Source organism: Linepithema humile, chromosome 4 (genome assembly GCF_040581485.1).
Source record: "Linepithema humile isolate Giens D197 chromosome 4, Lhum_UNIL_v1.0, whole genome shotgun sequence".
In the NCBI taxonomy this organism is placed as follows: Eukaryota; Metazoa; Arthropoda; class Insecta; order Hymenoptera; family Formicidae; genus Linepithema; species Linepithema humile.
In genome coordinates, this window is record NC_090131.1 from 19460079 (window position 1) to 19485078 (window position 25000).

At 39.9% G+C, this 25000-nt stretch overlaps 1 protein-coding gene and 1 long non-coding RNA gene across 16 annotated transcripts in view; one reads left to right on the forward strand and one right to left on the reverse strand.

Moving 5' to 3' along the window:
- Positions 1-25000, reverse strand: part of LOC105672654 (zinc finger protein 541) — a 403799-nt gene that overhangs the window by 210864 nt on the left and 167935 nt on the right. For 9 of the 15 annotated variants that reach the window (XM_067354494.1, XM_067354493.1, XM_012367730.2 and 6 more), the window contains one exon: positions 12808-12849. The exons of 4 other annotated variants lie outside the window; for them this stretch is intronic. In XM_067354494.1, coding sequence (XP_067210595.1) covers positions 12808-12849 — 42 coding nt within the window. Of the gene's footprint in view, positions 1-12807; positions 12850-13098; positions 13428-25000 lie in introns of those variants that run through there. 2 more of the 15 variants (XM_067354505.1, XM_067354506.1) reach the window with 2 other exon arrangements.
- Positions 1-25000, forward strand: part of LOC136999786 (uncharacterized) — a 198033-nt gene that overhangs the window by 105633 nt on the left and 67400 nt on the right. The gene's annotated exons all lie outside the window — the stretch shown is intronic.

The following is a 25000-nucleotide window of genomic DNA, read 5'->3' on the forward strand; positions in this document are numbered from 1 at the left end:
AATATCTCGTGAATATCGTTTTCTAAATATCACCAAAAAAAACGCAATATAATTAAAAACAAGCAGCTGTGTTAAATCTAATTAAATACCAAAAAATTTATTATTTTTATTAATGACTTTTAAGTCGTCTTCGCGATAGATTACAGTTTGTTCAACGCGAGTGATAAACGTGTGAGGAAAAACATCGAGTCATTACTATTTCTTACAGGCGAAGCAGCGCGAAAGAAGAAGCAATCTAACTCGTTACTGTTGAGTAAGCTGCGGCGGGTTTTATCTTTTCGCGCGATTTGACGGAAAGCACCCGTCCCTGTCGGTTTGCTGCACCGAAATAAAAGACTCGCCAAACGAGCGCAGACGCTCCGACTGTCGATCTCGATTTTCTCCAACTTCGATATCCCGTCGCCGTTAATAACCTTTCGTAATGTTTCGAGGATCCTCCCGACAATTACGTAAGTGATCACTGTCACTGCGGAATAATTCGATCACCGCGTCGACTTGTTTGGAAGATTTAATTGGCAATCACTTACTTACACAAGCTCGTGCTGTATCCGTTTTCGCATATAAAGTATTTATCAATATAAATGTAGTATATTAATGCCAAAAATCCTTTGTAATATATCAGTACCGAAAGAAAAGAAATAGATTCAATAGTATCGCAAACATCCTTAAGTTTGCCCTTTCCACATGATTATTCAGCGAATTTATGAAAACGCGCGGCGCGCCGGGCATTTTCCCAACTTCGAGCGCGGCCAAGAGCCAAATTCTCCCCGTAGTGCTTCGAAAATCGCCCCCAACTGATGTTTGTTCTATTCCGCGCGAATCGAAAATGTCGATCGACGTAACGTACACCTCGCCGTTAGTCTGGCCCCATCCTCGCTCTCGGGCGTAATATCGAATCTCGTCCGGAAAACGCACGAAAAAATATCGCCTATGAAATATCGTAACGTGTCGTGCTAAAATATAGGCAACGCCACATGCATGTAATATACCGAAAAATCATAGGTGTTTCGGCAACGGCCATTAGCATACATTTACGAATGCCCGGCAATAACTCTGCCGATATGTGTACGTCGCTGATAAATCATTCGCGTTATTCGGTATTGTAGTAAAACGTCCGCCGTGCCGTAATTTTCCGCGTCCGGATAGAGAGATACGTCTCGTGTAACTGCGAGATACCTATCGATTAATCTCCTACCTAGCGAAGAACGATATATCGTACTGGCTGGTGGCAAAAAATACCGAGTACGTATAAAACAAAGACTAGTACTAATGCAAAACTCATATTAATTTTTTCCAGGATCGAGTTAAATTCCTCCTTTTTTTTTTTTTTTTTTTGAAGAGGAAGAGTAGGTGAAATTAATGCACGCATACAAATTTCACTTTGAAGAAAAGTTTCTAATAATTCGCTGAGAGAAATCCTTGGCTGTGTTAGCAATCCGTCAGCGGAAATATTTCATTTCGAGCGGTTTTAGCGCTACAACATCCATTTTCGCGCGTCCCGTCTAATTTCACGTTCGATCACGCTTGAATTTTCTATAAGAGCAAACCATTTATGACGGACATTCGTCAACGGCTTAAAAGCTGCCCTTGGTACACCCCACGGAAGATAGTAATCCATTCAACATAACAGACGAGATCGCGGATTAGCGTAGGGTGGATGATATTAACGGTGGATTCGGTCGTCCTTCCGAAGGGAGCTAACGACTTTGGATGCCCCGAGGAAGACGCAATTCCTCGATAAGCCGGCGCGTTTAAATTTCCATCGATCGGCTGGGAAGATGGGGAAAAAGAAGGGTTGGGAGAAGTTTCATCCGAGTTTGAAGTTCGCTGGGAAAATACGAGGAAACAGAAGTCGGCGGACAGGTCGGTGACGAGAAAGAGAAAGAAGGAAGTCGCATATCGCATTGAACCCGGGCAAAATTCGAGACGGAGGTGGAGATGGGGGGAAAGACCGGAAACTCGGACGGAGATGAGCAAGGCGCCTATACGCGACCTGCCTCCCGCGCGAATAAATTCCTCGTACGTGTTCCGAATCGCGGCCGGAGGGATTCGCCGCGCTTCCCGCTTCCGGTCCGCATGTAGAAGGTGAAGGGACCGGACGGGGAGAGCGAATTTCGTGCTCGGCGAATACGGCGAGGAGAAGGACGAGACGATAGAGAAGACCAGTTCGCTTTTCCCGACCCTTTCTTGTCGCATACGCGACGATAGTGAATGCACCAGGTCGTTGCCTACCGCGTCCGACACCCGTGAGGAATATTGCAATCACGTGCCAGAGGCGGAGGAGGACGAAGAGGATGAGAAGCAGGAGAACGCAAACTTTGGACGTAAAGCGCTATTATGCGCCGCGATATCTCGGCTTTTTGAGAAACGTCCGTCGAGGGAGTCGGTTGTATGTATGAGAAGGTACGAGCTGTACGTTTGGGCAGAGCTGTATCGGTATCTTTTTCGAACTAGGACAACTTGCGTCGATTTGTAGCTCGGAGGTAAAAGTGAATTTATTTTAATCTAGAGTTCTCTTTATATAAAAAAAAAAAACTATTTCTTCACCAAATCTCAAAAAAATCCGCAAAAGACAAAAGATGATATTTCCAAGTTTTATTAACTATTAAAAGTAATACGTATTTTTCAAAACTTGTCTATGGTTATATCGGCTATCTCTATTGATATCTACGGTTGACAAGCAACGCTCGATTTTTGAAGTACCGTGTCTCGTGTGGTTTTCGCAATTCCGCGAGCGTTATCACTGCAAACTCTCGCCGAGCTCGTTGAATTTCGCGCGGCGCTGAGATGGAAGAATCGCCGCCGTCGACTCGTTTTGCGGCTCCTCCGTGTATTTCTTATTTCTCTCACACATCCGCACCGAATAAAACTACCCTCATACTCTCGCCAAAGTAAATAGAGCGTATTTCTTCTGGAAATGACAGGAAATTCAATAATCCTCGCAACGAGTGGCTAGGCGGTGGAACGCGGGGCTGCAGTCGCGGCGGGAACGAAGAGGTCCTCGGAGGTGTAGGTGGAGTTCGGAGGAAGGAAAGAGACACCCGAGGGAGGAAAAACGAGCGAAAACGGAAACCGAGGTTACGCGTTACTACGACTGCAATCGTACGCGACCTGCGGCTGAAGGATACGTTTTCTAGAAGGAGGAAGTGGAACACGATGCCTGCGTTTTCCGCAATCGCCGACTTATAAAACGCTTAACGTCAAACGTCACCGTCGAGGGAGAATACAGAACGCACGCACGCGCACGCATTCATATAGATTGTCGGATATTATATTTGCCATGCTCTTTTCGAGCAAAGTGTTTCGTTGTACGTTACATCCTGCATCTCGCGTATTAAATAACGAAAAGCGCAATAAGACATATTTGGAGGAATTCTGTAGGAAATTATTTAAGAAGAGTAGAAAGAAGTATCCATGAAACGAATTCTCTCAACGTGCTACATTTTTTCAGAATATCTTTGAAAGTAATACACTCTGTTCATAAAAGAGATAAGCAGTGTTTAAATTTAATATCTAAATTAATAAAACAGCGTGACATATTATGCTGGTTTTTATACATATATTAAGTATATTGTGACTTTATATCATATTTTTAATTCATTTAATTAAAATAGAAGTCTAAAGATTATTTTGAAAATTATCAGTGGCACGGTAATCAATCGTAGAATCAAATTGGAATATCTAGCTATTAACTATTGCATTTATTTCTTATTGCAGAAATATAGTATAGTGCTAAACTTATAGTATAGTATAATGTTAAATATAAAAACATAAAAGAAAAGCGCTCATAGCGCGCCTTGATAATTTTTAAATAAGAAAGAAGGAACGGTATGTCGATGTCGATAGTCAAATGATTAATATAATATATATTACGATGAATTATGTATCATAAAACTGAATGTGAATGCAGCGAATTTGCAATCGTATGTGCCGTGAATAGATGCAAGTTCTATGTCGCGCGTGATCCGATAGTATCGAAGAGAATATCCTCGGCGATCGTCCTCTCTCGCAAAGCGAGGCGTAAATCGCCGAGGATTTCTTTACGGAACCGAGTGGCGCATCCTTCTTTCAAAGCCAAAGGGTCTCGAATCTTCTTTTTTTTTCATGTTGCAAAGAGGCGAGAGACGCGGAGCGGGATAAAGCGCGATTCGGCCAATCGCATCGCGAGAATAAAAATCTCATACATGTAAAAATATTCAATCGACGGGTCTGGAGCGTCTCGCCTTTGCCCGCGGCGGCGTTTCCGCTCTGTCCTCAGTGGTCTCCCGGTTTAGAATAGCCTCGAGAAAAAGGGAAATCCCTCTTCCTCGTCGTGTCTCTTCCGCACCCTACGGTCCTAAGTCCCCTTTTCTTTCAAGACTATGTCTTTAGACCTTTAGCACGCAATTCGTACGCCTTCGCAAAACCTGGTCGATCGTTTTATTAGTAAAACTAAATTTTCTTCTAAATTTAGAACCTAATCAAAGATTTTGTTTAAACGCAAATTGTATTTATATTATTTCAATACGTGTTTGAAATTATTAATTTTACCTCACTTTAAAAACCTCCACTAACGTAACATATTGCAATAACATTTTAATTTTATCGATTAACAATCTTGTGGGTTACAAGCGTAATTTTAATTGAGCAAATAAAATGCATTGCAAAACCGATATTAATGAAAAGTCGGAAAAAGCACTGCACGATTTACAGACACATGTCGCTCATGGGTGAAGATTTCACGGTTCCGTTACGTTCGTGCGGGCGTTTGAAAAAATCTCGGCCAAGAGAAGAAACGATATCCGTACGTCAGCAGCTTTTTCATCCAAAATCCCCGGTCTCTTCGAAATCACCTGCGAATTTACACGCGTGAGCGAGATGGACGGATATATCCCCGACAGTCGTTTGATATGCACTCGCACGAACCGACATTGGATATCGGTCACTCGAAATTCGTAATACCGCGCCACGAAAAAAGATCCTTCGAAAGGAACCCCACTGAATGAAAAACGAATGTAGGCAGATAGAAAAACCTTGACTGAATACTACGTGAAATGCATAATTCGAAGTACTTCGAATGCGGCATAAATGAAATCGTTACGTAGGAAATATGCGAAGCGTTCAAAGCGACTGAGCGCTTTGCCTTTATAATTAAGCTACATAATTTTCTGGATACGGTAAAGCAAATGCAGCTACAGGTCACGCGACTTTAGAAACTGTCACGGAGAAAACACGCGGCGCAATTTAGCAAACAGTCCGTGTGCTTGCGAGATCGGTAGTGCTTTATTCGGACGATATTCGGTGGTTCGTTTCCAGTTTCGCGGAGAGACCGAAATTATTAAGCAAGCCGCGATTGTTCGAAAGCGCGTAATTAAGGTTAATAGCGGGATAACGCATCGCGCTCGAGCGATTTTTTTGAAAATTACGACCGCGCGGCAGCGGCGACGGTTTAACGAGCGACCGCATTCGCGAAAGATAATAAATCGACCGCGCGGCGAAGTATCATTTTCAAAAACACACCCGCCGCTTAATTACCTCGTATATCTGCAGCGGCAGCTCCGCCGTATACGTGAACGGTAAATTTAACGCGGGACGAACGTCGCCTCCGGCACGTTTCTGACAAGTCCGAACGATTCGCCCGGAAGAATGGGGATTCTCGTTTTTCGCGTCTCCATCGTCGTACGTCGTCTTACGTTCCTCTTTTACTCGTAACTTTATTGTAACGAGGGCTCATTTGTCCGCGTCAACTGTGCCGACCGGATCTCGGGTGCGGCAGAGAAATCGGTCGCGACTCGGCGCAAACCAGACGTAAAGCTCGTGCTTTCCGCGCCGACCCCATGAATCTTAGTCGCGTGTCGCCCGCAAGCACGGCTTTAGACGTGGATCATAGAGAGAACAGGCGAAACGCGATAATTCGCGGCTCAACGAGACGCACATTTCGCTCCAACTATTTTCCTTAACTCAGAAAGCGAACGACTGTCGTAGACTTCTACGTTGCTCTTATTAAATAAGCGCTGTAGAGCCAGAAGCTCTTTGTAGTCATACATTGACATACTGTCGACTTGAACGTCCCGATTTCCAACTACAAAGAGTTTTCCTTCGATCATTTTTTCAAAAATTATTATTAATATTGTAAACAAAGTAGAATTTTTATTAATATTATAAACATGTAATATATAAAACTAGATTTTTTTTCTTTATATTAATAATTTTAAATTGTAATTGAAATTGTATAATTAGAAAGTTGTCATTAATACCTTTTGTGATCAAAGAATATAAAGAGAAGCGGCACTATTTCTGCAAAACAATGTATATAGCATAAACTCATAGCATTTAACTCATATAACCGAGAATTCATTTCAACTTTTGTTAATTTGATACAAAACGATTACTTCGATGAGTATTTGATATACAGTTCAATATCTAGATATATCATTGATAATGACAACATAAATTGCGAAAGCTATCAGCCTGATAATATCGAGCCAGTTTATCGCGTAAATAAATGAAAACTTCCCAGGAGACTGAAATCCGCTGATTAAATAGCGACGTATGCATTTAACTTGGGAGATGACACGAGTTTCGAAAATGTGTTTACGCGTGTACGCGCATGGTTAGCATGTGCGACGGACAAAAGATACACGTGGACCAGGGGAGTGGAAAGGGTAGAGAGACAGGCGCCCGACACGGTGACTCAATTCTTGGCACGAGGTCGTGACGTGAGATTACCACACCACGCCGTAACTCGGCGCATCTTTGCACAGAGTGTCATCTACACGAAGAGATTTGGCCCGCGTGAGAGAAGGCGTATTATAAGAAAACCCGCCGTTGTTTCGCGACACCGCCACGTCGATCGCATCGAGGAACACGCTCCGTGCACTGCTTGAAAAGCGATCCAAGAAAAACACATCGCGTGTCCCACAGGACGAAGAAGAGAGTCGACGGCGCGCGGAATTCCGAACGCATACTCTACGCGCGTTGCACAAACGAGAGTTGACATAAATTCGCGAAATGAGAGTTTGGCAAACGCGGCTTAATTAGCAGAGTCAAAAGTTGATATTTAACAGTCTGCTAAGCTTGTTAAAACCACTAATTTCACAATACGCTACGATATATACAATATTAATAACAATTAATACTTATTATTAACACTTTTTCATCATCTGAGATTTTATATAAGAAAAATGAAAACTGATATACTATATACGATATTAATACTTTTAACTTGTATCATTCAGTATTAAAAAATGTCATGTGTGTTCTTGTTTCTCTTTTGCGAAAAGTACCAGTGAGAATCGCTCTCCGAAATCGTACTTCGAAAAGTGGATTGTGTCCGATATTTCTTAGATTTCGAGCACTTTAAGAAATTGAGACGATTACTTTTAGCGGAATGATATCGTTCCTTTGAAATATTAAATTAATGGCGCTAGGAAAGATTGCTATATGTGTCTTCGATGAGGAGACATAGGGCGTCTTAAGACGATTCGTTCCGTTCCACGGAAACGAATTAAGCCCGAGATTAAGCTTACAGAGGATCTACGTGGAACTCAACTACTGTCGTAGATTCTTTCCAAATGCGTTTTATTTTTGCAACTTTACCACCGCCGTAAAACCGGGTCAACGAGAAGCTGCGCAAATTTTAGAGTTAATATATCTCAAATAAAAGTATAATATGATAATTCGATGTCTCTACTACGCGAATTTTCGAATTACACCGCAACAAATATCAACGAATAATGTTATACGACTACGCGTAGATATTCCGGATATCTATTTCGCATAAAAATATAATACGGTCTTAATAACATAATGATATTAATGTATCGTATTACCATACAATATTAATAACATAAAATGTGTGATATGATCTGCATATGAAATTTGCAATAATGCTGGCCGATGCCGAGGAAAAAAAATATTCGTGCGGTGGAAGGTATTAAAAATTCATTGCCTCATAATTCCGCATTACGCGGGATTAAAATTCGTTTTTTGTCACGCTCGGTATCGCGATATGGAGCAGCCATAAAGCACATACAGAAAACTATGTCGCGCCGCTCGTTGCAAAAGGTAATGACATTTTTATTGCGTTTCGCGGCAAACAGTTTCCGCGGATGTTGCAATACCGGCCGCTCGATTTACGCGCTATTAGCTCAAGTTCGATATCGCGCACTCGATATTTCGTCGGTGGATTTGTGAATTCGGACATTTCCCTTTCTTTTTCTTGCTGCTCCCATCCCTTACGGATAAATGTTCTTTTTTCCGCAGAAAGTCTTTCGCGCGATATAATTGTAATATTGTTTTCCGTAAAATCTTGAATTCTGATTTCGACGGTGCAACGGGACACTCGTATCCTCGAGCTCGACTCTCGTCCGGCGGCCTCATAACTCAATAATCTCCGAGCAAACGCGGCTTCGTCATTAGTTATCTCGCTGGAAATCCGGGCTTAAAACTGTCGAGAGGTCGCAGCGATATCGCGGCCGATAACCGCGCGCCGTGCAAATACACTCCAAACGCGAAGCTGGCGGCACGAACGGCACGAACCCAACCGAAGTCACGGCCCTTCGTATTTCGATTAAATGTGATTTACCTACGAGCGTATATCGCGCGCCGCGAAATTAATACGTCCGGCGCGCGATCGGATTTTGTGCCGGCGGCGTTAAAAATTGAGTTTCCATTGCGTGCGGCAATCGACGATTGCGCACGTTTGGAAAGGTAACTCGGCGCGTTTGGCCGGTCGGCTCGATCGATTGTTTCACTACACGCCTGCAATGCATACTGCAAGCATAGTAATTTAACCGGCTTACCAATTTTAATTTTAATTACTAGTTAATTACTGCCAGTTTAATTACTGTAGTCATTTATTATAACTATCAGCCATATAAACAAGGCTATTATTAGATATTGATTTCAAAATTTTATATTTAGAGAAAATACATTTATAAATTTTATTTTTTATTTTCAGAAAATTTCTAAATTGTCAAAGTCGTTTTTCAAATAACAGCTCTTTAGAAGAAAATCATGTTATGCAATTTATAAATCTAACAAAATAAATAATTGCCGATAAGAAATTGTTTTACAAATTAACTTTGTAGATTACGCTCATAAAACAAAATAATGATAAATATTTGTCATCTGACGGTTAACGTCAGGTCATTACACGCTGAAAAAAATATTAGTTCGTAACTTGAAGCGTATCTTGAGTCCTTTGAAGGAAATTTCCTGTGCAGAGACGCGGCCCTTCGCTCGCCGTCTACAAATACGACGTCTTTAACAACACTCTCGAGGGTAGTAAACGGAAGCGCGAATATTCAGTCGAGGCGAAAAGAAAGACAAGCATAGACAACATAAACGGAGATGCGTACTAAGCAAGCGAGCAAGATAAATCCAAATGAGAGATTGCGTTATATAGTTGTATCAGATATTTTTTTATTTTGTTAGATTATGAGCAATTAAATAAACACCGACTAAAAGTATATCAAAGTAGTTCAATTAAAATGAAAATAAAATAGAAATTCATTACATATAAATTTTTCAATTATAACAAGATTTCCAATGCAAAAAAATTAATATTAAAATTAAGATCAAAATTTCGCTTTTGTGTAATAAAATAAAATAAATGAAATAAAATTATTATGGCTATCAATGAGCGACGTTTTCGTTTATATTTGGAGAATATTTTTCTCTAACCAGGTGCGAACCGCACGAACCAAAGAAAGAAGTTAATGAGGGAAGCGAGCAGACAAATTGGTTATCTATCGGCCGCAGGAACATCGGTTTTTTTCCTCTCCTTCGCCATCGCACTGTTCGTAATGGAGGCCATTAAACGCACCACGCCAGCAACACGTGCTGCATCTCCAAGATTTTTCATCATGAGACGCCGAGTCAATATGACGACGCCTATGTACGAACGTCGAAAGCTCAACGAAATGAAAAGCTCCAGGTAGTTATGGAAGCCCATTAAAATGTAATTGCGCTCTTACATAAATTTAAGATTATTTTTAGTTTAATATTAATTTCTTTTAATGCGATATTCATCGCTGTATGTTAAGTATTTCTCGCGTAATTGGTTAATTGCGAATATATTATAAATATTACGAATAGATATATTATCTGATCCATTTCTCCTCCTTCGCCCTCGGGTAATTGCCCGTAATCGACAATGAATCATATCAAATTACTCTGCAAAATAGCTTTTAATTCATGAGTTTCGCGTTTCCTAGATAATGAGTTTCACGTTACTTTTGCCTTGCAACTCACGAGAGGATTTATTCGCGAAACAACGACGGGGTGTGGCGGAGGTAGTCTCATCGATCGCAAAACCGTAGAGTGCACGGCCGAAAACATTGGGAATGCGTTTCGCGAACCCGGAAACTATTCACATTCGGAATAACAGCGATTTATATCGACTGAATCTCTTTGTCTGTAACGATAGCGATTCACTGAGCAGCGCGACCCTTTTCTACGATTGAACGGATTTATTTTTCGGAAGTGGTCTGTAAAAATTACTCTGTCGTTTTTCGGGGCCATGCTCAATCAAAAAATAAATATATCCAAATTTAATGGTAACTCGAAGGAAATTTAGATCCATACGTACACATACGACTACAAATTACTACAAAATAAAATTATTTTTACAGTCACTCAGGCAACTTTAACGTTTTTTATAACTACTAAATTTCACGGTAATTGGACTTTTATAGTTCTCAAATGTTCGAGATATCTGGCGAATTCAAAATAACCTCAACCTCGCTGCATCATTTCGGCGAAATAAATGCATCCTGCTGAGTCATTGGCTAGATTGTCGGCGTGCTTTGCGCCAATTTCCTTTTTATCCTTGAATACTCGACAATCGATGCGCGCTCGCGTCGCAGTAATTATGCACTCGGCAGTAACGACAGGCCGCCCCGTGTTGAGCAGTAATTCGCGTTGATGTAACGGCCGAATAAATTCGAATAAAGTTCTGGCCGCCGTTCAAAAATAGACACTGATTTATGCGCCGAACGGCATATTATTACGCGAGACATAGCGGGCCGCTGCTACGCGTACGAGACAATTTCACGTCGGTGCCAATTCGCAGTCCGCCAGCGTGTAGTCGCTCTTAAAACCTGTGATCGATCGCGCGTTGCGAGTGCAGCGTTCAGATAAAAAATTATTTCCTCTTTACGCAAGAATTGCACGCGAAATATCGCATTCTGTAACCTCAGCTACTTTATTTCCTCCAGAAATGTATTGATGTGTGTATACAAAAATGCTAATGTTTATCACGTATATTTGCGGAATAATTTATACGCTTTTGTTACGGCTTTTCCTCACATCTCATTGTTATATTTCATTGTCTCTCGCCGTACACCATGTGCCAAAGAACTTGGCAACACGATGTACCTCAAAGCATCACGGTGTATTTCTCTCAGATAAGATCAACGATGTGATTTATCGCGAGGCGACCACTCATGGGTTAATAACGTCGTCTGCGACGAAGACGGACTCGCAGTCACGGTTATGAACGTGTCACGCTCTCGAAAAATCTCGAAGAATTCGCCACCGTCACCCGACTTCCATATAACTGTGATTTACATTTCGCTTAACGAAGATCGATGCGAACCAAGAACGAGGAACATATTCATTCATGTCGTTTAGCACAATTCAGACGTGAAATAAGTTAATTCTTATATAAAGGGTGTCTCACATTGAGCACACCATACGGTAATGACACATTCATGACATTATTTCGAGATGAAAGTCTTAATATCAAAATGTCGAGATTATAATAGTTTTCAAATGTGAAGCATTTATAGGTTTTAAATAGAAAGCAATCAAGTTGTTCCAAATTCGCGCGCTCAGACATGATACATCGCGTGGAAATGAGGGTACCTTCACATATCAATTTGTTTTTAAATACAGATACAACTTTACATACAATAAAAAAATAAAAACAGATCAATATCTGAAGATATCTTCATTATTGTGCGATATACCATATCTGAGCGTGCAAATTTAGAACGACTTGATTGATCAACTTTTAATGCTTGCTATTTAATAATTATTATAGCCTCAACATTTTGATATTAGATTTTCATGTCAAAATAATCTCAGGAATGTGCCATTATCATATGATGTACTCGATACGGGACACCCTGTACATACCTAGTAAGAATATAAATTAATAATTCCGCGAAATAAATTAATTATATAAAATGTTCCCAAATTAAAAATTGCCAACTAAAAAAGGCAATTTTTCATTTCAAAACGTGCAAAGGAGGCCCGGTAAATGTGGAGTTGAGAATACGTCGTATATAACAATTATGGCCTAATTTATTTAATTTAAAATAAAGTAAATAAGTCAAAATTAATTATTAAGGGAAAAAATTAAAGCTTAATTTAGTTTTCCAAAAAAAAATATTCTGGATTATAGAAATTATATAGATCCAAGTTTCAGATATATTGCCATTTGTTCTCAGTTTTGTAACAACTTTGTCTGTTGTAATTAATATTTCATCGTAATAACGAGAAATACCGAAATAATCGCATCAACGGATAAATGTAACAAACTTTACTTTACAAGCTCTATGTACGTATCTTTTCATACATACATAATAAAGATGAATAATTACATATATTTTAGAATTAAATATTCGCATTGATCTACCTGTAACCCATCCATTATAAAGCAATGGATTTATACAATCTTGTAGCTATTTATATGATATTCTTACATATTTTTTAACTGTTTTAATCTTGTTTAAAGTCGGCAGTACATATGACATCTAATATAATGTTCGCAAATCCGTTGTACCTTATTATTAAATAATAAAAATAATTAAAACTTACCGGCACACGATGCGCAACAGCGGAGTTGGAAACTACGTTGATCTGTAAAATACAAATATATCATGATTACAGCAATGGCCAAAATAATTAAAATTTTTTAAAATAATTATTACATATTGAATTCTTTACTGATACATTTGATAGAAGAATTACAAGATTACTAAAGAAAAAAAAATTTTTACATAGATATTTGAAATAATTGTAAATATTAAATATGTTGAAAAATAGTTGCGTCGCAGGGATACGCAATTAATTATTTTATAAATAATAAGTAGTAAATAGATTACTCACCTTAAGGTTATTCCGCCGATGCCCGATGCCCCCTGGGCCTCCTCCTCCTCTCAGCGGTCCATTGATGGTTGCTTTTCCATGGCACAATACGACGCAATTTACGATAGCGCGATATTTTGTACGACACTAACCGTTTTACCGACACGGACTTTATCATATTAAGACAAAGGAAAAACTCGAGACGTACGAAATCGCAAGGATCCGTTCGACATTCGCCGCGTTCGGAGCAGACAACAAAATGGCAAAGGGAAATCGTGCGGAAAATTGCACGGTTAATTTTGTGTTCCATTTATTGTGGATATGGTAAATCTAAAGTATTTTTGTAAGCTTTTCGTGCTTTTCGAATATAAAAAATAAGATACATCTACGTTTCGGAGCGGCTAAAGTGTTTTATAATCTCATACTAAATGAATAAAATGTACACGTTATAATAAGACGTATATTCATGCGGAATAAAATATCTAAGTAACTTATTACGCGTGCTAATGAATCATACGTACAGTAAATCGACAATTATTTGCAGAAAATGATTTAAGAAGCTGATAATATAAAACGCGCGAGCGGATTTCTACTGCCGTCTACTCTCTTCGAGTGCCGCCTTGCGTATGGTAAGGTAATAGCGCTCAGAAGATGGCAGGACAAATACCGCGCACGCGATGTGTACGCCGTGTAGAGAGAGAGAGAGAGAGAGAGTCACGAAAAAAATGTAAACACCGACGTCGTGAGCTAGTACCGAACATATTTCGCGGAACTGTGATATTTTGATGACGTCACGGCCTATATATAAGATTGTTGACGCGTTACCAAACGTTCCGTGTCGTTATTACACTTAAAATCACGAAGTATCGCGCGATCGTAATAAATCTTGGTTTCACAAGTATTGCGTTGTGCCATGAAGCAACCATCGATGGACCATTAAGAGAAGAAATAGGTCCAGGAGGCATCGGACGCCAGAGGAATAACTTTAAGTAATTGACCATTTATTTAAAATTAACAATTTTAGAGATATACTAATTATTTATCCCCGCAACGCAAATATTATCAATATATTTAATATTTATAATTATTTCCAATATTTATATGAAAATTGTACTTTTTTCAGTATAATTATGTACTCCTTCTATCAAATATCTACTTGAGTAAAAAAGTCAATACGTTTAATAATTATTTTTTTTTATATTTTAATTATTTTTACTATTGCTATATAATTATAATATATTTTTATTTTATAGATTAACGTAGTCTCCAATTCCGCTGTTGCGCATCGTGTGCCGATGAGTTTCAGTTATCTTTATCTTATTTAATAATAAAACAACAACGGATCTGTGAACATTATATTAGATATACTACATACTGTCATCTTAAAAACATTAAAATAATAAATTTAAGAGTATGCAAGAATATCATATAATAGATACGAAATTTCATAGATCCATTGCCTTAAAATGGGTGGACTACGACAAATTAATGCAAATATTTAACCATTACATGGAATATGTATTTATATTTATTGTATATTTGTAGAATATATTTGTATTTATTGTACATATGCGCGCATTTGTAAAAATGCATGCACAAAGCTTAAAGCTCGTTACATCTATCCATCGATAGATTATTATTTCAGTATCTTGTTATGTGGAATATTAATTAAATACTAAATTAACCAGATTAAAAGATTTTTATCAGATTTATTATAATTATTCCTGTCGCTATCTTGTTATTATAATAAAATATTAAAAATACAGCTAACCAAGCTATACCAAGTCGCTAAAATTTTATAGGACAAGCATAATTTAAAAATAAATAGCAAATATTTTACGCAGTATATTTCGTAGATAAAATAAAATAACAAAATTTATGCGTTTATTACCACACGCGCGTGACCCATCAGTTACATTAAAAAGAAACCTGCCAGTTTTATAGTTGAAAAAGTACATTGTATTATATTACACAATTGACACAATTGACTTCATATCAGAACCATATTTCCAATCCATAATTTATTATTACTGTATAATCTCAATTGTAAAATGTATGCAGATAGTGGTACTAGACAGAGAAGTCGATAAGCATTCCATGAAAAATATTAGAATAGCCGCTCGCAGCCTTCTTTCTGATGTCTACCATTTATGGTCACGCAAATCGTGCTCGTCGAGAAAGCATAGAGCCATTAACGAGAGAAACACGTTAAAACGGACCGTTTACGCACCAATACAAAACAGAGAAAACATGACAGAGCGATACGCGCCGTAAACATACGCAACGAATGCGCGCCGTGCACAAATGCGGCCGTGGAAACGTGATACATCGAATCATGCGTGGGCGAAATAGCGAAATCCTCACGCGCTCTATCGTCTCCGTTTCTTTCTCAGCGCACCTGCTTTTACTCCCGCGCGCGCGGTGGGAGCCTTTCCGTCATCCTTATAATCCTAATCGAATCCAAACGCCCGTCGCAGCCGACTGAAATTTGCAATTCACCGCTGATCTCTCGGTTCAGAGACCGCGACTGCAGTCCGAATGACAATTCGAGCGCGACCGGATACACGGTTCGTCCATGCCGCGGTAGGCAGCTCGGGCCTCGAGGACGAAGGACGCGCGGCGTCGGGTCGCTGCGCGATGCAAATCGCTGATTACAAATTAAAATCGGCCTCCGGCTCGAACTCGAAGGCGACGCAAGTGGAGCGAAGGGGGTGCCTATTTCATTTTAGAAAATTTAAATTCAAATCCGGCAAAATGCACAGAATGCCACGTCCGACGCGCCGTTATACATACATACATACATACATACATACATGCATATATATATATATATATATATATATATATACACAACTCATATATAAATATATAGACGGGTTACGTACATAGATTCGGTGGCGTGTCGCTGGCAGTGTTGCGGCGCACGACTGCGGAAAAAATCATAAAATACGCGGAATGCAAAATGCAAATGCCGCGCGATGTTCATGAAAATGGGCAAAAAGAAAGAAAACGTGCACGAGATGTATATCCTGCGCAAAACGCGCGATGTGTCGCATCAAAGATTCGTGGCCGCGGTTGTTCTCTAGTTATATCCCTTCTTTCTATTACTTGTTATTTTTGTTTCTACGCTAATAATAAACGCACGCCCGCGCGCGTCTATGTAAGCGATTATGCGATTAGATTATACGTGCGTCCGATAACCGGATCTAGATTTCATTAGCATGAAGAGTCCCTTCCCTGCATACCGATGCGGATTCTGTCGTTTGCAGGTTAATGCGACCACAAGGGCTAAACGACGAACCATGCGACGTATTTTTCCACCGAAAAAAATAATGCAAAAATATACTCGAATGTGAAATGCGCCTCGATCTAATTGCTTAATTAACAACACATCACTAGAGAACAAAGTAACGACGCGTACCCTTTCGTATCAAAATTATCACAATGCAACTTCGTCAAAATCACAATGTTGCAATTCTGCCAAAGTTTATATCGTCCTAATTTTGTGCGAATTATAACGTTGTAACTTTGCAGCCGAAGTTATATATCATGCCTCCTCAGAGTTAAATGCAGCTTTTGTCGAAATAACATGGTTGTAATTTTAACACGAACGAAATTCCGTGCCTCCGGGACGCCGTAAGTCTGTCAAAATTACAACACTAACAACAAGAGCCAAGTTCCGCAATCCTATATTACGACGTGCTCGCGGAGACAAGCGCTTCCATCATCGGATGCATCATCCGGATCGGTATGACGTGTTTTCGCAGGAACGCGGCATTGTTCCGAGGAATTTGAAACACGCGACGGCCCTGTAGTTGCAGTCGCGGCGAGTGGAAAGTGACTTATCGTGTCGGGCGATCGTGAAAACGCCGTGCGGAAGTACGTAACGCGCGGAACGTACGGCCGGTACCGAGCACATCGGCCAGATCCGAGGTCTAATGGAGCTTCCGCGTTGGAATCGCGCCGCGGCTGACATAGCACGTGACAGCCGGCGTCATTTAAAGCGTTTCGCCGTGTCGCGTTTAAATTCGACGAGGCGTGTACGATGAGACATTACATTAATTTGTACGCTGATTGCCTTTGCTAAATGATAATCGCAACAGTATTGATCTTTATCAGAATTTAACGTTGAAAAATTATTTTGTTGTAGTATTCTTTACGCTCAGTTCGAAAATTCTGTGAATATCTTTCTATATATATATATATATAAACCTGACCAAAATTTTAAATACAAAAAAATATTTTTAATTTAGAATAATAACTTCATTATTATATATGTATAAATAACATTATTATTAAATTATCGATGCGTTGACTTCGAAGACCGGTTATAAACGGAAGAGAATCAAGAGCGCGAACTTGTTTAATAACTCATTTATTTATTGCAATTATTCGCGAGGAGCCAGCTAAACCATAATGCGGTTTTCGCATTAAAATCGCTCCCGAGCCGGCATAATACGTGACAGCGTGGTAGTAAAACATTTCGTGGTATCGCGTTTAAGCTCGGCGAGGCGCGACGCGCTACGTAATTTCGCACTAATTCGCGGCTACACCGCGATAGGAATAATTTTATCGGATGCAACTACGTACTAGCCGGAAGAGATAACGTCTATGAATTAGTAATATCATTAAGCATCAACAACTTGAAATATATAACTCGAGCTACTTTGTTGATATATAACTAAGGCTGATGCTAATGCTTTTTTTATGAAGAATTTTCTAATTAATTGTTAAAAAATGATTTGCTATTAATAGTTAAAAAAATATTTGAAAAATTGTTCGTTATTAATCATTTCTTTAAAAAGTATTATAAAATGGCAGACAACAAAGTGTAAGATAAACGGTAAAAAAAGCGTGTGATCTTTAGTAGAGCGTGTACCGAGAACTGTTTAATAGCGTAGATCAAACGACACAAACATGTCCGAACACTTGCGGTTATTCTCAAAGTCCACGGTTATATACTAATTGCAACCGCGTTGGGAGAGACTTTTTGCTAGAGGTGAACGACAAGCGACGACGTATCTTGGCATTCGAAGAAGACATTTGGCAACGGCATTGAATACCAAGAGTACCATTACAACTAGTTCTTTGTGAGATAGAACTTTGTCACGATCTTAGTATCTTGTTTTAGCACAAACTCAGCCAATTAGAATTTTAAGATAATAGTCTGCTGATGGGAGTGGATTTTTTTTGCAGAAACAAAAAAAAATTTCAATTTTTTAAGCAACCAAATATTTCCAAAATTGGAATACACAGGCTCAAAAATTAACAGATAAAAAGTTAAAATAAAGATCGTGTGAATGATTGAATGCAAGTGAATAAATCCAAGTACCTGAATAAAAAGTTTGTTTAAATTCATCGATTTACTTTTGTTAATATTTATTAATCTTTGATTATTTGAATGTATTTTTAATAGCTAATGGTCAAAATTAAGAATCAAAACATTATGCAAACAAAATGAAGATTACTTGAATTTACTCATTTGTACTCAACATGTTGCAATGGCTCACAAAACCTTTACTTCAACTACAAAATTTTAATTTAATATCTTTCACATTCTGCAAAATTATTCTGTATATTCCAATACAGAATTCTGATTCATTCTATTTCCCACAAGATTCGCGCAGTAAGGAAATCGAAATTTTGCGAATACTTCGTTGATGCAGTGTGAAACCAATTTCCATAATCCAATTTCTAACATACGATTTCCATGCTCGTAACGCATTAACTATTCTGTCTCTGAGTCAGTCAAGTTTTCAAATGTTATATCTTCGTCGGTAAAACATAATTACTTATTTTACATTTTTAACCGCGAAATATAACTACCTATTTTACATTTCCATCGACAAAATATATATGCTTACTTTACATTTTTCGCAAAAAAATCTGCATATTTTACTTCTCTTCTCGCAAACTATATTTTCATGTGTATACGTACGCGTATTTTTGTACTTAACACAAACTCCGAATGCAAATACAACGCGTGGCAAACCTCATTCTTGACACAGAGGGACGAATCTGTGAATGAAGAGGGGGGGGGGGGGGGGGGCGAGTCGTAGAGAAGACGGGAGAAAGGAAAACTGAACGAAAAGAGCTTTAGCAAATTCGGACCATATGGTGGATCGTAAAAGGGCGATGACTCCGGCCGCCCCCGCGATTCAGCAAATGGATATTGCCGACTGGGACTTGTGCCCTGCTGGCTGTCAGCAGCCGACGTTCGTGTACAAACAAGAGGGAGACGAGACAGGGAGGGAATGAATGGCGGAGAGACGAGTGGCACGAAGGGGGTAACGGGAACGAGGCGAGGTTAATGGAGTGGAAACAAATTTAAAAACCCCTCTCCCCTGCCTGCAGGGCTGCTGCGGTTGTACAAGCTCCGCGTAGCACCAGCCCGCGGATATGCACGCCCGCAGGTAACCGTAATGCACGCTCGTCGGGGTAGCTACGTATTTACGGGGACCTGTGTGTATACATGGGAGAAACAAACAAACCGGGCGTTTCGTATACAAGTAGACTTCCGCCTCTCGCCGGTTTCTCCCCAGGAACACGGTATCGCCTTGTCTTCGTTCCGCCGCGCAAACAATCTTCCGGGCGCGAGCGTTACTGCGCGATAACGCCGACAACAACGGCGACTGCGACGACAACGACGATGACGACGACGCCGTTGCCCGAGAAAATTGCATTCGTAAGTATTATCGCGCGCACGCGCGACGTGTTTTCGGAGATAGATCGTAATAAGCTCCGCCGGCGTGTCGAGATGCGAACCGAAAATGCGAAACGTCGGTCCCAAAGAACATCCGGGAGCAACGTGTAGCATCAACAACGATGCAAAATTGCATCGTACATATGTCGCGTGACGTCGGGCGGATTTTCATATCGAGGTTTACATTCTGGAACAATTCCGCAAAGGAAATAACTTTAGACGATGACAGACATGTCTTACTGACTTTAACAATCTAAAGCAGGAACATAGATGTTTGTGTTCAAATATTGCAAATAAATAATCTACAGATTTCTAAATGCGGGATATGTGTATTCAAATTTTAACTTTTTATATTTCCCGATAAATGTTTCACGACTTCTCCGATTTATTTTTAAAATACGTTGTGTAATTGTCAACCAAGAACCGGCTTCCTCTGTAGAAAAGAAAATCAAAGGCGAGATGTTTTAAAGTTGCATTATAATGTAATTCCGACAATGCTCACATTCCGCGAATATTCAGCCGCACAAAGAATCCACCGAATGTTTATAGAGAGCGATAAAAACGCGCTCTCGCCGCTCGCTAAAAATGTACAAACGACGCGATCAAAATTCGTTTCTGGCGGACGCCGTCGCGCCGAAGGTATTCCCAGACGAAAGGAAAGCGGGGAAAGAGAGAAAAAGGATCATTACGAAGAGGAAAAAGAATTCGCCCATCGAGCTTTATTCCGCCGCGAAGAGACAAATGGAAGACGGTAGACGGGGGGAGAGGCGTGGAGCTCGCGAAGGGACGCGGAGAGATGAGATGAATAGTCGTCGATCGGTAGCGAGAGGAAAGAGAGTGGTGCATTGCGTGCCGTGTCGATGCATTCTCGCCGGCTTTAATATAAAGCGATTTTACGAGTCGAATAAAAAAGCCATTAATCGCTTCCGATTGGACCGTCGCGGAAGGTAGACAGATGATGTATAGCGCGGACCGCGGCTTAACGTACGATAAAGGACTCTCGCGGGAACGCCGGCGATAGGTCACGGCCTAACCGTCATTGCTCCTATCGTTATTGCGATATCATTCGTCGTCCCGAGAGCGATCGACAAGGGGCCGCCGAAATACGTATTGTAACGTCCAAAATGGAGACTCAGCGAAGTACACGTCATACGGGGACCTCTGAATCCTCGAGATATCCTGCTATCAGCGTGATCTAAATCCGTTAAACTCAACCCCAGTTTTGTAACGTAAAATAAACTGCGAAAGGGACATTCTTATTTACCGCGATATAATTTACATTTATGTGGATTTTATTTTCAAAGATATTGTTATAATATGTTTAGGTGTTCAATTTTTTTTAATGAAGAATTCTTAGTTTGTCTTCTAAGGCTGTAAAAAGTGGCATAAAACTTAAAGGCTGTAAAAAATACGTAAAATTCACAGTCTTAATAGTTAAAATATTATGACAAATCTCTCTCTCATCTTAAGACCGCTCTCATCTTGCATTCGTGGAAGTTAAACAACGTATCTGGGGCAGACTGACATCAAAGGCGGTGTTTTATCGACGTGATAAAACGCGATATGGTCGCATACAAAAGAAGGCTCTCGAGAAAGAAAAGGGATGATCGCTGACCAGACCGAACGGAGTCAGGGAAAACGATGGCGTGGGGAGGTTTGGCCCGGTAGAGACATGTTACGCGCCAAAATGGACAAGACTTTTGGAGGAGCGCAACGGTTGTTTTAACGTAGGTTATTTTCCGGACGGGCGATTTCCCGGCGATTCAGTGTACTTCGGGGACACACTACCGTATCGCTTAAGAAAACGTTACGTCGGCCCTTACAGCGCGGATCATACGGTAGGACCTTGTACGTTTATTAGACAAATATGTCCGGTCTTACCCCTCGATTACCATTTGGGTAAAATATCGGCGTCGTTTGTGCTCGCTGTATGTTACAGCGACCCTTCCGGCGGAGTTTAAGTTTAATATAAACGCGAACGAGGCTACTTTCGTACCGAGAAATATGATAGAGGAAATCTTATACCCAATTTATTTTATACCCTCAATTTCAATATTTTAAATAATACATATATTTAATAAAATGCCATATTTGCATTTTGCAAAATTCAAAGTAATAATATTACAACAAATTAATAGTTTAATATTGTACAATATTATTGATTTGTTCAATTTTAAATTAAATGTACAACTTTCACAACGAGAATACATCGCGTGTTCAAAATCCAAGATTTTTCCAAAAGCATCACGATATAAGATATAAGATGAAATAATAATCAAGCGGGTTAGCTTGACTGATCGCGGGGGATGATAAAAGAGAAAACACCATATGTCCTTCAATATACTATATGGGCGATGGCGTAATGACGAGTCGTGATATAAGTGGCACGATATACGAGGGACGATATGATCCAAACAATCCCACGAATCCGTTAAGAAAGTTGTCTTGATAGATCCTACATCGCGCTGTCTCATCTGTGTTTTGCGAGTAAAAGTTTCCCCATCGATACGTTATTACAGCCGCACGACACGCGATATTCAACGATCCAATGCGGTCGATGATATCATAAGGTATATTAAGACATTATTGACGCGCCTGTGTGTTTCTCCGCGAGTGCATCGTTGCAAATCAGAAGTTGCGTGCAATTCTGTTTGCTTTTGGATTACGTAACACTGTCGCGATGTCGACAACACACATACGTGCTCCCTCCGTTCTCAGCTTCGTATACGTTTTCACAGGAGACACTCGAGCCTCAAAGGAGAAGCACTTGCCTCTCTTGGAAATAAAACAAGAATTTACATAAGGGAGAAATCTACGTTTTCTTATGTAACCACCATCAAAAAAAGATTCTACTCTTTTAAGCTATTAGCATTTTCTTTGTAGTTTGTCCGCCATTTGAACTTAATAATATTCCACTCGTCGCGATACAGTCAAGAAAATTTTTCTTTCTTTCTTTTTTTTAATAAAAACATCTGTTCTTGTGGATATAACGTGCTTTTTTATAATGCTGATAACATCAGTAAATCAACTTTTTTAATAGCTCAATATATGAAAATATTGATGTCTGTTAAACTAGCATCCCCACAACTTTTAGTATAAATTTTCTTTCAATTTTTTGTGGTGAAGGGGGGAGGAGTGCTAGTTTAATAAACATAAAATATTGCTAGCAACCAGTTTATGGTGCAATATTTCTGACGTTATGACATTATGACATTATGAATCAAAGTGCTACGATGTACGTCCGGCTTCTTCACTCGTCGCGACTAAATGAGGCGGAATGAGCGTTCCTAGAACGCGGCTGTGATTTATTATTAGGGGATGCGTCACATTGTGTTCATTAGAAGCGCGAGTTGGCGACTGCACGAACAATTAGCAACAGAATGATTGGCGATAAGAATTACGAATGCACGCACGCTGACAAGCACAGCCTTGAAGAACAGTGGACATCCGTTTAACTCCGCGTGGCCCACGCACGCGTGTATTTCGATATACACGTTTGTTACCGTGAACGAGCGTTAGTCACCCGATAGAAAGAGAGAAAAAGAGAAAAAGAGACAGAAAGAGAGAGATTTTCGCTTTTACATCGATGACGATGGATGAAAAAATAGAGAGCATTAGCCATCTTCTGTTTACGGAATGTCTACTCAAAGCTTAAAAAAATTTTTTGCCTGAAAACTCATAAATTTTCAGAAAAAAACCCAAAAAAGCATTTTTATGTACAAATTTAGAATGGAATTTTTTCTTGTATGAGCTTTTTCATATTTCCTATTCATACTCGTGGAGAAAATTAAAAAAAACCATTTAATTTTTAAATATTAAATTAATTAATTAATAAAGAAACTTAATCGAAAATTTTTTAAGATAATAAAAAATAAATTAAATAAAAAGAAGTATTGAAAAAAATTAAAAAGCAAATCGATCAACAACAAGATAGATATTTTTAAGAATAAGACATTTATAGGAAAAATTTTTCGAGTCTCAATAAAATTTGTTGAGAATGTGCCAAATTTTTCTAGACAGAAGAAAAAGAATAGTTGAAAATTTTCCAAGTTTCCCAAGTTTTTCGAGATGAATATCCTCGCTTGGAATACGTGATGTAGAATAGCGTGGTCTGTAACGGAAGGAAAGAACGGAAGGAAATTTTTATACATGCGCCCGCAAAATTATCAGTATCTCGCGCAAGTATGTACATATCTGTAATTTTCTAAAATCTTTCCCCCCCCCCTCTCTCTCTCTCTCTCTCTCTCTCTCTCTCTCTCTCTCTCTCTCTCTCTCTCTCTCTCTCTCTCTCTCTGCAGTTAACGACGCGTAGCAGCTGTCGACATTCGCTGGAACGACCGACCTTGTGATGTCCGCGCGAATATACGGACAGTTAAAATCACGCAGGCGAGTTAGATGAGCGCGCGGCTGCGGACGTCGCTTTTAACCGCGTGACGACGGACGCTCACGAAGCAGCTTGGGAGATATTACGTACCTGCGTTTCTCTGAAGAGACATCGTCATTCTATAAAAGCCGCGAGGAATAATTTAACATTCACTAAATGCGCGAGGAATAAGGACGACAGGCGGTGGAGGCGGTACTAATCCGCATATAATGCCGCAAATAAAACACTGAAGCAGGATAGTTACATTTCCATCTCGACAATTGTGAAACAATTTGCGTTGACTATAATAAGGAAACAACATTAAATATCTAAAAATTGTCTAAAAGTTATTAAGGGACGCTTAAAAAATTCTAACATCCTTTTTAAATTATGCTTTCCGAATGTTAATAAGAAGTTATATTTATTCTGCGTGTTCTATCTAGAAGAAGAAGCGCATCTCGCAATATTCGATCTCGTTACACGATTCCTTCGAGACACCACGCGCGCTTCACTTCACCGATGCTCGAGTCCGCGTCCCGTTTATCCCGTTTCTTCCCGACTGCGCGACGTCGGGCAACAAAGTCGACGGCATTAGCCAGGTGCGTCCGTTCCGGCCGAGAGATAAATCCCGCTGTTCCCGGCGTTCCGGATCCGCGACGTCGAGGAATATAGCCCGCGCGCAAACTCGCTCTTCCTTACCTCTTTCTCTTTTTTTTTTCTCCCTGCAAGAAGACGACGTCGACGGCGGCGTCGGCAGGCGCAGTTCATTTCACGGACCTTCCGACTCCTCCCGCGGAGTTCGACGTAGAGGATAATATAGAGACGAAGGGAGATTCGCCCTCCCGAGTGGATCTCGC